Consider the following 13,198-nt stretch of genomic DNA (forward strand, 5'->3'; position numbering starts at 1 on the left):
AATTCCTCCAAATCTCACACACACACAGTATGAAACACATCATGCTGTGGCTTTGTGGACCAAACGTGCTTGTAATGTTTTTGGTCTAACTTGGTATGCTGAAGAAAACAAAACAATGTGGGAAAACACAACAGGACATCAAAGTTAACATGGAACTCTTTAAAATGTTTTTGAAGTTGCTTTTTTCATTAGTAAATTAACTATTAAAGTGTGCTACACAAAGACCAATATAGATCTTGACAAATTCAAAAGGCATTTATTGGCATTTGGTTTAAATAAAAATTCAGAGTTGAGGTTTAAAGGGATAGTTCATCCAAAAAAAAACAAAAAACAATATTATGGAAGTTAATGGGGCTTCTGATCGGTTTGGTTATGAACATTCCTCAAAATATCTTCCTTTGTGTTCATCAGAAAAAAGAAATTTATTCAGGTTTGTAACAACATGAGAGTGAGTTCATTTTTAGGTGAACTATCCCTTTAAGGTCTAATAATCAAATCTGTGGCCTGCAATCGATTGCCACAGAAAACAATTTTTACTTAAAATCTATTAGACAAATGTTACCAATATACAACAGTCACACGGTTTTAAAATGATTACCAAAACATCTGCTATGAGACTTTCGCAATGGAATTGTTTACAACGTCTGCGCAAAATCAAATCCAGGTTTTCAACACGTCATTACCATGTTAACAAGGTAACAGCAATTTTTTGTAAGAGACATTCATTCACCTCCGTTTTCAGAGAGTTTTCCTCGATAGATCTTATCCTCCACCACGTCAGTCCAGTAGAGGGCACTCTGATTGAGGTGGAAATCCAAAGCGATGGTGTTCCTCAGACCCGGCACCAGCACGCTGAACTCGCCCTTGTACAGGTCAATCCGGCGGATCTCGTGTCGGTTCGAGAAGATGATGAATGGCTTAAATGGATCTAAGGGAAGGTAATAACGCTGCAAATTAGGAAACCATTTGAATAACTCTTACTCCCAAAGGCCACCTGTCCTATGGGGTGTGATTTTAGGAGTAATTCAGGTTTGGTAAGAGTACAGTAAATGCGTTGAACCTCACAAGACATACCCTGTGACACCATCAGCATTATGCCTTTGAGGGTGTTGTCCTAATATGTGCTCTGTACTGGAGCATAAATTCTTGTTTTTCAATTGATGTCATTTATCCAAAGCAACTTATAGTACTATACATTTCTTCCATCCGTTTGTGTGTTCCTCGGGATTAAACCATATGCTTTACCAGTTGACAAATGAGCTCCAGCTCACCAAAGCATGTCCTACTTTTATTTATGACTTTAGCATCATTACTAGGTATAGTTTCTCTCTGTACAATTTCTCACCTGTGCTTTTGCAGCTTTCACCGTCCGGCCCCAGTGCCCAGCCCTCGTAGCATGCACACTTAACAGTAGCCTTTTCCTGAACGCAACGCTGGCTGCACTTCAGGTGCTTGGCGCAGAAGCTCTGAATCTGGCATGTCTTGTTGTCAGTACCAAGCTCCATGCCAGGCGGGCAAGAGCACAGGATGCCCTCACCAGGAGCGATGGTGCAGTTATGGCTGCAGCCTCCGTTATCGACTGAGCAAAGGTCTATAATGGGAAGAAAAGACGGAGAAGTATGTTTGTGAGCTGCTTAAATTATTTCAATTCAAGTCTCATGTGCTAATGTTAAAGTTAAGTTTATTTAGAATGGTGAGCGTGAATTACTGCAGAGCTTTTCGTCCGATCCATCGGGGCAGTCGTCCTTGCCGTCGCACAGTTTATCGGCAGGTAGGCAGATGGAGTCGTTGCTGGCGCAGACGTGGTGGGAGAGTTTACACACGAGTGCCTCGCAGTTATCTTCATCAGAGTTATCTTCACAATCGCTGTCCCCGTCGCACACCCAGGCTTTACTGATGCATCGTGCTAAAACCACACATACACAGAGTAAGCATTTGTGCAATGTACGTCAAAAACAGTACAACTTTAAAGGGATAGTTCGGCCAAAAACTATATTAAACCCATGATTTACTCACCCCCAAGCTGTCCGAGTTGCATATGTCCATCGTTTTTTTAGACAAACACATTTTCGGATATTTTAGAAAATATTTTAGATCTTTCTGTTGATTAAATGTAATGTTACGGGGTCCAGCCACAGTCCAAGACCTTCAAGACCAAAAAAAGCGCGTCAACCATTTAAAAATCAAATCCAAACGGCTCCAGGATGATAAACAAAGGTCTTCTGAGGGTAATCCGTGCAGTGTTGTTGTAGAAATATCCATATTTAAAATTTTATTAACGTAATTAAAGGGATACTTCACCGATTTAGCATTCAGCTTTGTATCTGTAGAAACCCGGCAGTATTACTGAATGTCCATGTTTCCCTCCCTCATTTCCCCCTGAGAGGAGAGATATCTGCATTTTGGTTCTGCAAAAAAGTCCTCCGATGATGTAATATGACGATTTTTGCATCATCGGAGGACTTTTTTGCAGAACCAAAATGCAGATATCTCTCCTCTCAGGGGGAAATGATGGAGGGAAAAATGCTCATTCAGTAATACTGCCGGGTTTCTACAGATACAAAGCTGAATGCTAAATCGGTGAAGTATCCCTTTAACTACCTTCCGGTAGCGCCGCCATCTTAGACTCAGGAGAGAGTATTAGCGTAGTGTACGCACTTTTCTTAGTGACGTATGACAAATTCGGAGGGCGGAGGGACAGAGCAGCAGCAGAGAAACCTTTACGCTGCGTAAGCTCTCATCCTGAATGCGTGTGATACTAAGATGGCGGCGCTACCGGAGGGTAGTTAATTACGTTAATAAAATTTTAAATATGGATATTTCTACAACAACACCGCACGGATTACCCACAGAAGACCTTTGTTTATCATCCTGGAGCCGTTTGGATTTAATTTGTGAAGGATGGACGCACTTTTTTTGGACTTGAAGGTCGTGGACTATGGCTGGACCCCATAACATTACATTTAATCAACAGAAAGATCTAAAATATTTTCTAAAATATCTGAAAATGTGTTTGTCTGAAAAACAATGGACATATGCAACTCGGACAGCTTGGGGGTGAGTAAATCATGGGTTTAATATAGTTTTTGGCCGAACTATCCCTTTTAGCATAGCTTAGCATAATTCATTTAATCGGATTAGACCATTAGCATTGCGCTAAAAAATAACCAAAGAATTTTGATATATTTACCTATTTAAAACTTGCCTCTTCTCTAGTTACATTGTGTACTAAGACTGACGGAAAATTAAAAGTTTCTATTTTCTAGGCAGATATGGCTAAGAACTAAACTCTTATTCTGGCGTAATAATCAAGGACTTTGCTGCTGTAAAATGGCTGCAGGAGGAGCAATGATATTACGCACTGCCCGAAAATAGTCCCCTGCTTTTGAAAGTTACTAAAGGGGACTATTTCCCTCTTAGTACACTTAGTAACTACAGAAGAGTCAAGTTTTAAAACTGAAAAATATTGAAACTCTTTGGCTATTTTTGAGCGCGATGCTAATGGTCTAATTAGATTCAATGGAGTGTCCCTTTAATTTCCATGAGGCATATCTGCAAGATTATTTTATCAACATCTGACGCTGAACTAAAAACTACTTTGACTTCATGGGAAATTTAAGGAACTGCTTAAGTTTTGGTTCATCATATGGGCGGGTCTGAGATCACCCCTCGAGCACTGACCTGAATCCTTGCAGGTGAACTTGACGGCAGGGTCACACATATGAGTGACACCTTCGCAGTTCTTCTCATCGCTGAGGTCCATGCAGTCCGTGTCTCCGTCACAGCGCCAGCGCATGGGGATGCACAAGCCGTCCACTCCGCACTGGAATTCATCCGTATGACAACCGCCAGGAGGCCGCGTGGCTACAGAGAAAGAGAACATGCTTGTTGATATCATGCATACAAATGAACTGACAAAGGTCCTATTATTTTACAGTAATGACAGCTGGGCTTTCTGACAAAGAATCGGTTCCCAAGGAAGGAGACTGTAACTTTTGTTAGGCATAACCACAATGGACTCCTATCCAAAACAAACTTTCTCATGAACGTCGGCCCATGGCTGGCACTGTGACGGCCTTCATTAAGAATCGAACATAAAGGCCGTCCCTCACGGCAAAGGTTACGGTCTGGCAGAGACTGCCAAAAGTGTAATGGAGAAAACCAGACTCTGCCCGTGAACAGAGAAAAGTGTGTCCCAGTTCGGGAATCTTGTGGGATGGTCTGACCCTAATGACATCAGACAGTCAGAGCTGCATGAAATTCACTGTCACACATACAAACTAAAGTTGTCTCGACTGTAAAAAAAAAAGTTGTGTTATTAATCAAAACCAATACGAATTAAATTGCTGATTCTTATCGTACATAAAAAAACGTGCAAGTAATTTAGACTTCTACCAGAGAAGTTATTTCTATATTACTTGTACTTAAGTTTTTGGTTATTCTACCTAGTGTTGTAGTTCTCGAGACCGGTCTCGGTCTCAAGACCACTTTTTAAAGGTCTTGATCTCGTCTTGGAATCGACCGCATTTTTACTCGGTCTCGGTGTCAGACAAAGAGGACTCGCCATTTTATTTCAAGACTGGTCAAGACCACAGCTGATGCACACTGCAAAAATATTTTCAAGAAAAAAATTCTTAGTATTTTTGTCTTGTTTTCAGTAAAAATATCTAAAAATACTTAAATTAAGATGCTTTTTCTTGAGGAACAAAACGACCCAAAAAAATAAGTCTAGTTTCTAGAGCAAAATTATCAAATTTAAGTGAATTTGTGCAAAACAAGCAAAAAAATCTGCCAACGGGGTAAGACATTTTTTCTAGAATTTTTCTTGAATTTAGTGTTTAAGAAAAGGTTCAAGATTTTTTTCTTACCCCATTGGCAGATTTTTTTGCTTGTTTTATTCACAAAACAAATTAAATTGAATATTTTTGCTCTAAAAACTAGACTTATTTTCTTGGGTAGTTTTGCTCAATTTTTAAATATTTTTACTGAAAACAAGACAAAAATATTAAGAATTTTTTTCTTGAAAATAATTTTTTGCAGTGCACATTACAAATGAATTTTTAATCATTAATTTTATGCAGTTTATTCAGGTTTGGCATATGATGTTGGCACTGTTTAAGCATTGTTTAAGTTTCTCCCAATGACAGTTTTTTCTAATTTTATTACTAAAAACACCTGCATTGTGTTTAGTGGATGGCAAGCCATGGAAAGACAGTTCTGGTCTTGGTCTTGACTTGGTCTAGGCCTGTCTTGGTCTTGACTCCGTTTCGACCCTTTAAAGTCTTGGTCTTGTCTCGGTCTCTGCCTGTCTTGGTCATGTCTTGGTCTCGGTTTAGGTGGTCTTGACTACAACACTAATTTCTACCCACCCTCCTGACTATACTGTTTATACATTTTATAAGAAACATCTGTATCATCGTGGTGTCCTTGTTACATTTATCTGACAGGTCTACATCCTTACACACATCCAAATACTTTGCCGGACTCCCAAAAGGCCCAGAACTCTCATTAGACGTCCGGCAAGTTTCTGCAGCATTGATTTTCAGAGTTTATTAAGCACCAGCATGCCATAGGGATTAGAGAGACAAAGGACCCAAAACAAACATAGCGCAACCCTCTCTTCCTGTTCCGACCAACCACCGGCCAATTAACCATCAAGAAAAAAGCCACAGACATGACATGCGGAAAGAGAGATATGTACTAAATGCACATGTGGACACTCCTGTGGCCCGTGCGTCAAGCGTGCCGGCACATCTGTGCTCGTGTAATCCCTCTAGACAGCAGCTCTCAGAACAGTCATTAACACAGACCTCCACAAGAACTTCATATCCCCCCTTCTGCTTTCAGACATTCTTCAAAAGTTGTGGTTTACCTACTTCACCGCAGGTTTAAAAAAAAGGGGGATGACAGGACGGTTTGCGAAATCGCTATTTACTGCCATTAATAGCTGCGTCACTCACTGTGGTTTTGACCGAAATCAGAGGTAGGTCTGTAAGCCCACAGCATTCAAGTGTGAAAGTTTGCTTATGTAAGGTCCTGAAAAACCTCTGCGAACTTGGTTTGGCAGTAAGCCTGTTTGTGAACTGTGTTTATGATCGCAACCCAGAACCTTACGTCAGAAAGTAGTCTCGAACGTCACCGTCTGATGCACACGGCACATAAAACTGGCAAGCACTGGAGAAAGTCTTAAGATCCAATCAGATTGCCAAAATTAATATACAAATTCAGGGTTTGCACGTTTTTAATCGGTCCGCCTGAAAACAATCAGATTAGGCTAAAAATGTTGACTTGATGATGAAACAAAAGCCTTTCAATGTTAGCCACACTCCTCCACTTCAAGCACAAATTGTGCGATTTAAAATAGCCTTCTCTGATTATTGCATGTCAGACTGTATCCCAGCTATAAGTCCTGTCACATTGTGGGAACTTTGTGTCATTAATGTTAGACGGCACGACGGTACAAACAAATTTGGTTTTCATGCCGGTTATCATCGGAGAAGCCACACATCAGAATCGAGTCTCAAAATTTCAAACACTGCCAGAATTTTGTCGAAGGAAAAACTTCAGGGTTCCCACACCTTAGGGTTCCCACACCTTAATTTAAGGACCTTTCAAGGACTTTCCAGGTCCAATACCCTCAAATTCAAGGACTAAATGTTGAAACGCATTTCAAGTAAGAGCAAGGTTACATCGTGTAACCTTTTAAGATACATTGTTACAGTTCCCTTTCAAGGGAACTCACGCTGCATCACTGCGGTGACACTTTGGGGACGCTTCCAGGGGTAAGTGCTTCTGAATGTGTATATCAAATTCAACCAATGGTGAGGCTTAACGACAAAGACAGGGTGACGCGGGAGCCAGGAAGTATATCGCTATCTGAAATATTGCCAAAGACGGCGTTACAGGGACGTAGGAAGTATGTTAAGGGAGACGCAGCGTCTCGTTCCCTTCTCAGGCAACAACAGTTACATATGTAACCCGAGATGCTTTCATGTGTCAAACACAACTATGCAAAAAAGCATTTTGGTATGAATCAACATTCGCATACATAAGTGATCAAAGACCCGCAGATTTTAGCCTAGCCTTTCAAAATCGCGGCCAAAATTGCACAGTGTGCACCTGGCTTAAGACTAAGCAAGCTTCCTAAACTTGCAGATTACAAATGGATCACATTTACGTTTCCAAATGTATGATTCCAAACTCACCCTGATTGGTGCAATTAGCGTGCGTCTCATCGCTGTAATCTCCACAGTCGTTGTCTCCGTCGCAGGTCCAGTACTCGGGAATACAGCGACCGCTGTTGCATTTAAACTGGACGCTGGAGCACGAGTGACTGCAGCCGGCCTCGTCGCTGTTGTCCCCGCAGTCATTATCTGAGGATGCACAGATTTGGAAGAGGTGTTTTCGACAACTGTGCGACAACATACATGCGTAAAACAGAGGGATGGATGGATTTAGAAACTTATCATTATCACATCGCCAGTTTACATTGATGCAGCGCCCATTGGCACAGGTGAACTGGGTGAGGGGAAAGCAGGTGGGATATGCTGGAGAACAAAGATAGAAGGACAGGTAAGGAAAATTGTGATTTTATTTGCAACATTTAAAGTGTTAAAGGAATATTCCATTTTCCTAAAAGAAAAATCCAGACAATTTACTCACCACCATGTCATCCAAAATGCCGATGTCCCTCCTTGCTCAGTCGAGAAGAAACTATGTTTTTTTAGGAAAACATTGCAGGATTTTTCTCATTTTAATGGACTTTAATAGAGCCCAACATTTAATACTTAACTCAACACTCAACAGCCCTTTTCAACGGAGTTTCAAAGGTCTATAAACGATCCCAAACGAGGCATTAGGGTCTTATCTAGCGAAACGATTGTCATTTTTGACAAGAAAAATAAAAAAATATGCTCAACTTTTCATCTAGGTCCGGTCCAGTGCAACCTAACGTAAATGCGTATTGACGTAGGGAGGTCACGTGTTACATATATAAAACGCAAATTTGCGGACCATTGTAAACAATAAACTGACACGAAGACATTAAGTAGTATCAGTTGACATACAACAACGTAGGAACGGTCCTCTTTCAACACATTTGTAAACACTGGGGCGGAGTTTCGCGTTCGTCCTCTGTGACCTCTTGACGTCATGACGTATTGCGTGGGGTCACGCTGGCGCATCACGACTGGATCTAGACGAGAAGTCGTGGTTTAATAGTGGATATTTTTTATTTTTCTTGTCAAAAATGACAATCGTTTCGCTAGATAAGACCCTTATGCCTTGTTGGGGATCGTTTATAGTCATTTGAAACTCCGTTGAAAAAAACTGTTAAGTGTTGAGTTAAGTATTAAATGTTGGGCTCTATTAAGTCCATTAAAATGAGAAAAATCCTGCAATGTTTTCCTCAAAAAACATAATTTCTTCTCGACTGAACAAAGAAATACATCAACATTTTGGATGACATGGTGGTGAGTAAATTATCTGGATTTTTCGTTTAAGAAAATGGAATATTCCTTTAAGCTGTATGTAATAATGGGAAACGTATGGGCACTTATGTGAATACCACAAGATGCTGGTTCATCCGAGCGGTCCCCACAATCATCATCCAGGTCGCATGTCCAGGAAAGAGGGATACAGCGGCCACTGGAACATGGGAACTGATTAGGTGGACATGTGCGTGCTAGGGGAGAAACAAGGAAATATTACACATATTGTTTATAATATAAATAAATGTGAATGGAGCATTAGGATAATCAGTGATTTACACCGAGATGCTCATTTATGAAATTATATTTGCATGCATTACTACAGTGTACTGTTAAATAACAAATTCGATTTTTTTTTGTACTGTAGGTTTAAGAAATATATAGTACAGTATTTTGAATGTAGTGACAATCTGATCTGGTCCTGGTCAGATTCACCGAAAGCCCACAATACCTGAGCAGGTGCTGTTAGACTCATCTTCATCATTGCCGCAGTCATTGTCTCCATCACACAGCCAGCGCAGAGGGATACAGCGGTTATTTTGGCACTTAAATCGATCCGCTGGACAGGTGTGCTGGTCTGCGACAGATCAAATGAGATAATTTCATCATATTTCACACTTTCAATCCCTGGAGACAAATTCTGCAGGCCGCTTCAAAATACTGCAGCAACAACATAAACGGTTTCGAAAATGAGCGAATAAAGATGAACACTAACGGCACAACTCAGGGGCCTCGTCGCTGTTATCCAGACAATCGTTGTCTCCATCACACTTCCAGCGGTCCTGAATACAGCGATTATTCTTACAGGCAAACTCTCCAGGCTGGCACTGAGGAGGAGGTACGTAGGAAGGATTCGCTGGAGACAGAAAAAGCATATTATATATAACTACATTATCAAACATGGTACTACTGCAATTTCTCAATGCATGGCACATTACTATTCATTGTTTTATTGCAAAGTTACTCTCTATACTATTAAAAAAAAACAGTTCCATGTACCTGGATCATATATCTTGACTAAATGTTCTATAGAGGACAATGAAATACTAATAATAATATTAATAAGGCAATGCAATAATACTACATATTAAATTTTATACAATTAACTTTTTCCCTTTTTTTATATAAAGTTGCTTTGAGATAATTCATAAAAAATAAAAAATAAGAATACATTTTTATATTGAACTAAAAAACTTATCTCTTATAACTTGAATCTTCTAGAGAAGTGTATTTAAAATAAATAAAAAAATTGTTGGCCTACAGGTTTTATTGATACCAAACTAACACAAGGGGCCAAAGACCACAAAATCCTTTTCACAGCAAACCCCACCTTTGCAGGTCTTGTTATCAGCGTCTAGTATCTGGTCGTCTGCGCAGGCACAGGAACGTCCGGTGGGTGTAAGCAGACACAGACTGCTGCAGCCACCGTTGTTGGCACGGCACACGTTGGAGCCTGTGACTACACAAAACAAAAAACATCCTTAACAGATGTCCATAAAAGACACAATAAAATATTTCATATCATTACTCACCGCTAAGATTGTACATATAACTGATGGGACAAGTTAGCATTCAAAACAAAATGATGTCTTTTATGGCGCTTTTCCATTGGATAGTACCGCACGGTTTGGTTTGGGTCAGGTCGGGTCAGCTCCTCTCACTTTTGCTTGGTTAGCTTTTCCATCGAGTTAAGTAACACTTCGGAGTAAGCGGGATTATAGGCGTGTCTTTATATATATATATATATTAGGGCTGTCAAAATTAACGCGTTAATAACGCGTTAACGCAAATTCATTTTAACGCCACTAATTTTATTAACGAAGATTAACGCAACGCGCAATTTCTGTTTGACCCTTGGTCCAGCCCATAGTTGAATGAACAGAGACGCAGACAAATGTGACTCTTTCTAAATGAGTAAAAGGTTTTCATAGAAATAAGAACATTAAGCAAATCGTCTACCAAATCCAATGCTCTAAATGCTCGTTGGACATCTGATATGATCTTTATTTATACGTCTGAGAGGTGTAACGTTACCGTCCTCCTAATGCTTAATCTAATACAAAAATGCGTCTCAATTCATTTTGGTTTCGCTTTTATGCATGACTTAGAAAATAGACTGCAGGACTTGCTTGATGTTAAAAGAGTCATTAAGAGAGATAAAGTTCGGTACCTGATTAATGTTAAAGAGTTATTAAGAGCGACAAGACTCAAAAGCGATCCCCTCACGCTGACTGACTAATATCTGAAGCGCGTGCACACAGACGCGCGAGTGCGCGACCCGGATATATAGACATCTACACAAAATTACAGTTTTACAAATATCTGTTTTGATAAGAATTCACGCAGGTAGGCTCTATAATCTGTTATGTTTTAAGTAAATGTTTGGTTAACTGTTGGGTAAAACTATCTGATGTGTAACATTATATTAGATCACTTAGATTTTAAGCAGTCTGTCTCAATGTCAATCAAACAAAAGAAAAAAAGTTGAACATACATTGATGATGTTTTTGCTTTGTGTGTGCTAAATCTATTAGTTTTACCAGTGATTTTAAGGTATTGATGTGGTAATATAATGTATGGATGTGGAAATGTTTGTGGTAATTTGACTCTTTCAACTTCAAACACGTGTAGTTCTGTCATATTTTGTTATATTTCAACAAATCATGCATTGTTCTATGTTTTAATAGAGAATGTCAAAATATGAACAACTATTTTTTTTTTAAATTTGCTAATTCCGACTCAATTTGCCAGCACAGGTCACAAATGATGCAGCAGCAAACAAAAATGGAGAAAGAAAAATCTTCTGAAAGGAAAATTCATATACAAAACAATGGCTGGTGATTCTGTTAAAATGTAAACAGGCTGTTGTTAACATACATTTGCATAAAGCATCTATATATGTATATATGATTAGAATATTAAAAACCTGAAAAGTGTTAAATTAGTGTAAATTTAGAATGGATAAAAATGTGCGATTAATTTGCGATTAATCGCAGTTAACTCATGAAATCATGCGATTAATCTAGATTAATTTTTTTAATCTATTGACAGCCCTAATATATATATATATATATATATATATAGGCGCTACCTACTGCTGTGACATCATACAAGTGAGAGCGTCATTGTACATTCCCATACATTCAATTATTTCTCAGTCTGCTACAAAATTAAAATTGACCAGCACAAATACATGTTTGCACAGCGCGTTTATCACTACCTCTGTATCACATGACAGTTTCTGTACAAACACCCGTTGCGTCAGTGGTTGCGCTCCGCTGAGCCTCATTTAAGTTGCATTTAAGCATATATGCGGACGTGCGCGTCGTGAATGTGCCGCCACAAACTGCAAGTCTGGAAAAAAAACTGGTGTGGTGTTCCTGATTCACAACCTGTGGATGTTTTTCATCGCTAAAAGGGAGTTTGGGAACTTATAACAGAGCACTGATGACAACAGGTTTACTCGAGACGGTAAAGCTAATCTTTTACATTATAGCGATGACGCTGGTAGTGACGATTCTCTCAGACCAATCAGTGATCTACAGTGTTTTCGCGTCACGTTTGGTATCAGCTCGGGTCACTTGGAACCCCAACCAAGGTGGTACTAAAAAAAGGATTGGGTACTACGTACTGCACCCAGTGGAAAAGCCCCCAAAAGTAAGCTGACTCGACCCAAACCAAACCAAATTGTGGGCACTATGCAATAAAAAAGCGCCATTATATAACATACTTCTTTAAAAAAAGTGCTTAGTGTTTCATACTCTGCTGTTGTTGTGCGTCATAGGTGCGAATCTCATAGATTGGTGGTCGTTCACTGCGTAGCAATGTGACCTTCTTAGTGTCCATGTCCAGCTTGTAGATTCCACCACCGCGGTACTCATTCCAGAACAGGAAGTTCTTATAGTGGCACAGGCCAAAAGGATGGTTCAGCTCCTGTCCTTCATAAACCGTCTGCTCAAACAGAAAACAATGTTTCTTTTATGATGCACTGATATTGATTCTGATAAGCCAAAACGTATTGCATGTAATTGTGTAGAAACAAACTTACCAAAAACTAAAATCTAATAGATTTCTGTATTTTAATTGTATAATATAACGTTAATCTCTATGTATACTATTCCTTACCCTTCGTTCTGTAGTGTTAAGTAACACCATCTCAATTCGGTCATAGTATGCATCTACCCAGTACAGGAGGCCCTGCTGGATGTCCAGGCTAAGGCCATTGGGCCAAAGCACCGTTTTAGATGTGAGGAGGATGCCTGCGTTTGATCCATCCATCCAGGCCTTCTTTATACTACCACGATTGGTTTCTTTAGGCTCCTCCTCCCAGTCACTCCAGTACATCATTCTGCAACAAAATATGGATTTAGACCGCCGGTGAAATAACTGTATGCCGCTTATTTATTTATGGTGATGTGGCATATTGTTTAAACTTCAGATTTGGTAACTGAATTGTTGCAAAATACCATATAGATAATTTGTTATAGCATGTTAAAATTGCCTCTTTGTAGGTGTAAGCAAAAATGCGTTTGGGGGTTTCCTTTTAAATGCAAATGAGCTGATATCTGCACTAAATGGCAGTGCTGTAGTTGGATAGTGCAGATTAAGCGGCAGTATTATCCCCTTATGACATCACAAGGAGAGCCAAATTTCAATTACCTATTTTAACATGCTTGCAAAAAATGGTTTACCAAAACTAAGTTACTGGG

General features: G+C 39.6%; 1 protein-coding gene across 1 annotated transcript in view; it reads right to left on the reverse strand.

Moving 5' to 3' along the window:
- Window positions 1-13,198, reverse strand: part of lrp1ab (low density lipoprotein receptor-related protein 1Ab) — a 129,490-nt gene that overhangs the window by 47,207 nt on the left and 69,085 nt on the right. The window contains exons 13-23 of the mRNA XM_073875312.1: window positions 12,615-12,837; window positions 12,251-12,440; window positions 9,820-9,948; window positions 9,205-9,345; window positions 8,941-9,066; window positions 8,567-8,683; window positions 7,206-7,547; window positions 3,682-3,864; window positions 1,709-1,906; window positions 1,346-1,591; window positions 731-928 (exon numbers count right to left, since the gene is read on the reverse strand). Coding sequence (XP_073731413.1) covers window positions 731-928; window positions 1,346-1,591; window positions 1,709-1,906; window positions 3,682-3,864; window positions 7,206-7,547; window positions 8,567-8,683; window positions 8,941-9,066; window positions 9,205-9,345; window positions 9,820-9,948; window positions 12,251-12,440; window positions 12,615-12,837 — 2,093 coding nt within the window. The remainder of the gene's footprint in view (window positions 1-730; window positions 929-1,345; window positions 1,592-1,708; window positions 1,907-3,681; window positions 3,865-7,205; window positions 7,548-8,566; window positions 8,684-8,940; window positions 9,067-9,204; window positions 9,346-9,819; window positions 9,949-12,250; window positions 12,441-12,614; window positions 12,838-13,198) is intronic.

The sequence above is a fragment of the Misgurnus anguillicaudatus genome, chromosome 13 (assembly GCF_027580225.2).
Source record: "Misgurnus anguillicaudatus chromosome 13, ASM2758022v2, whole genome shotgun sequence".
Lineage (NCBI taxonomy): Eukaryota > Metazoa > Chordata > Actinopteri > Cypriniformes > Cobitidae > Misgurnus > Misgurnus anguillicaudatus.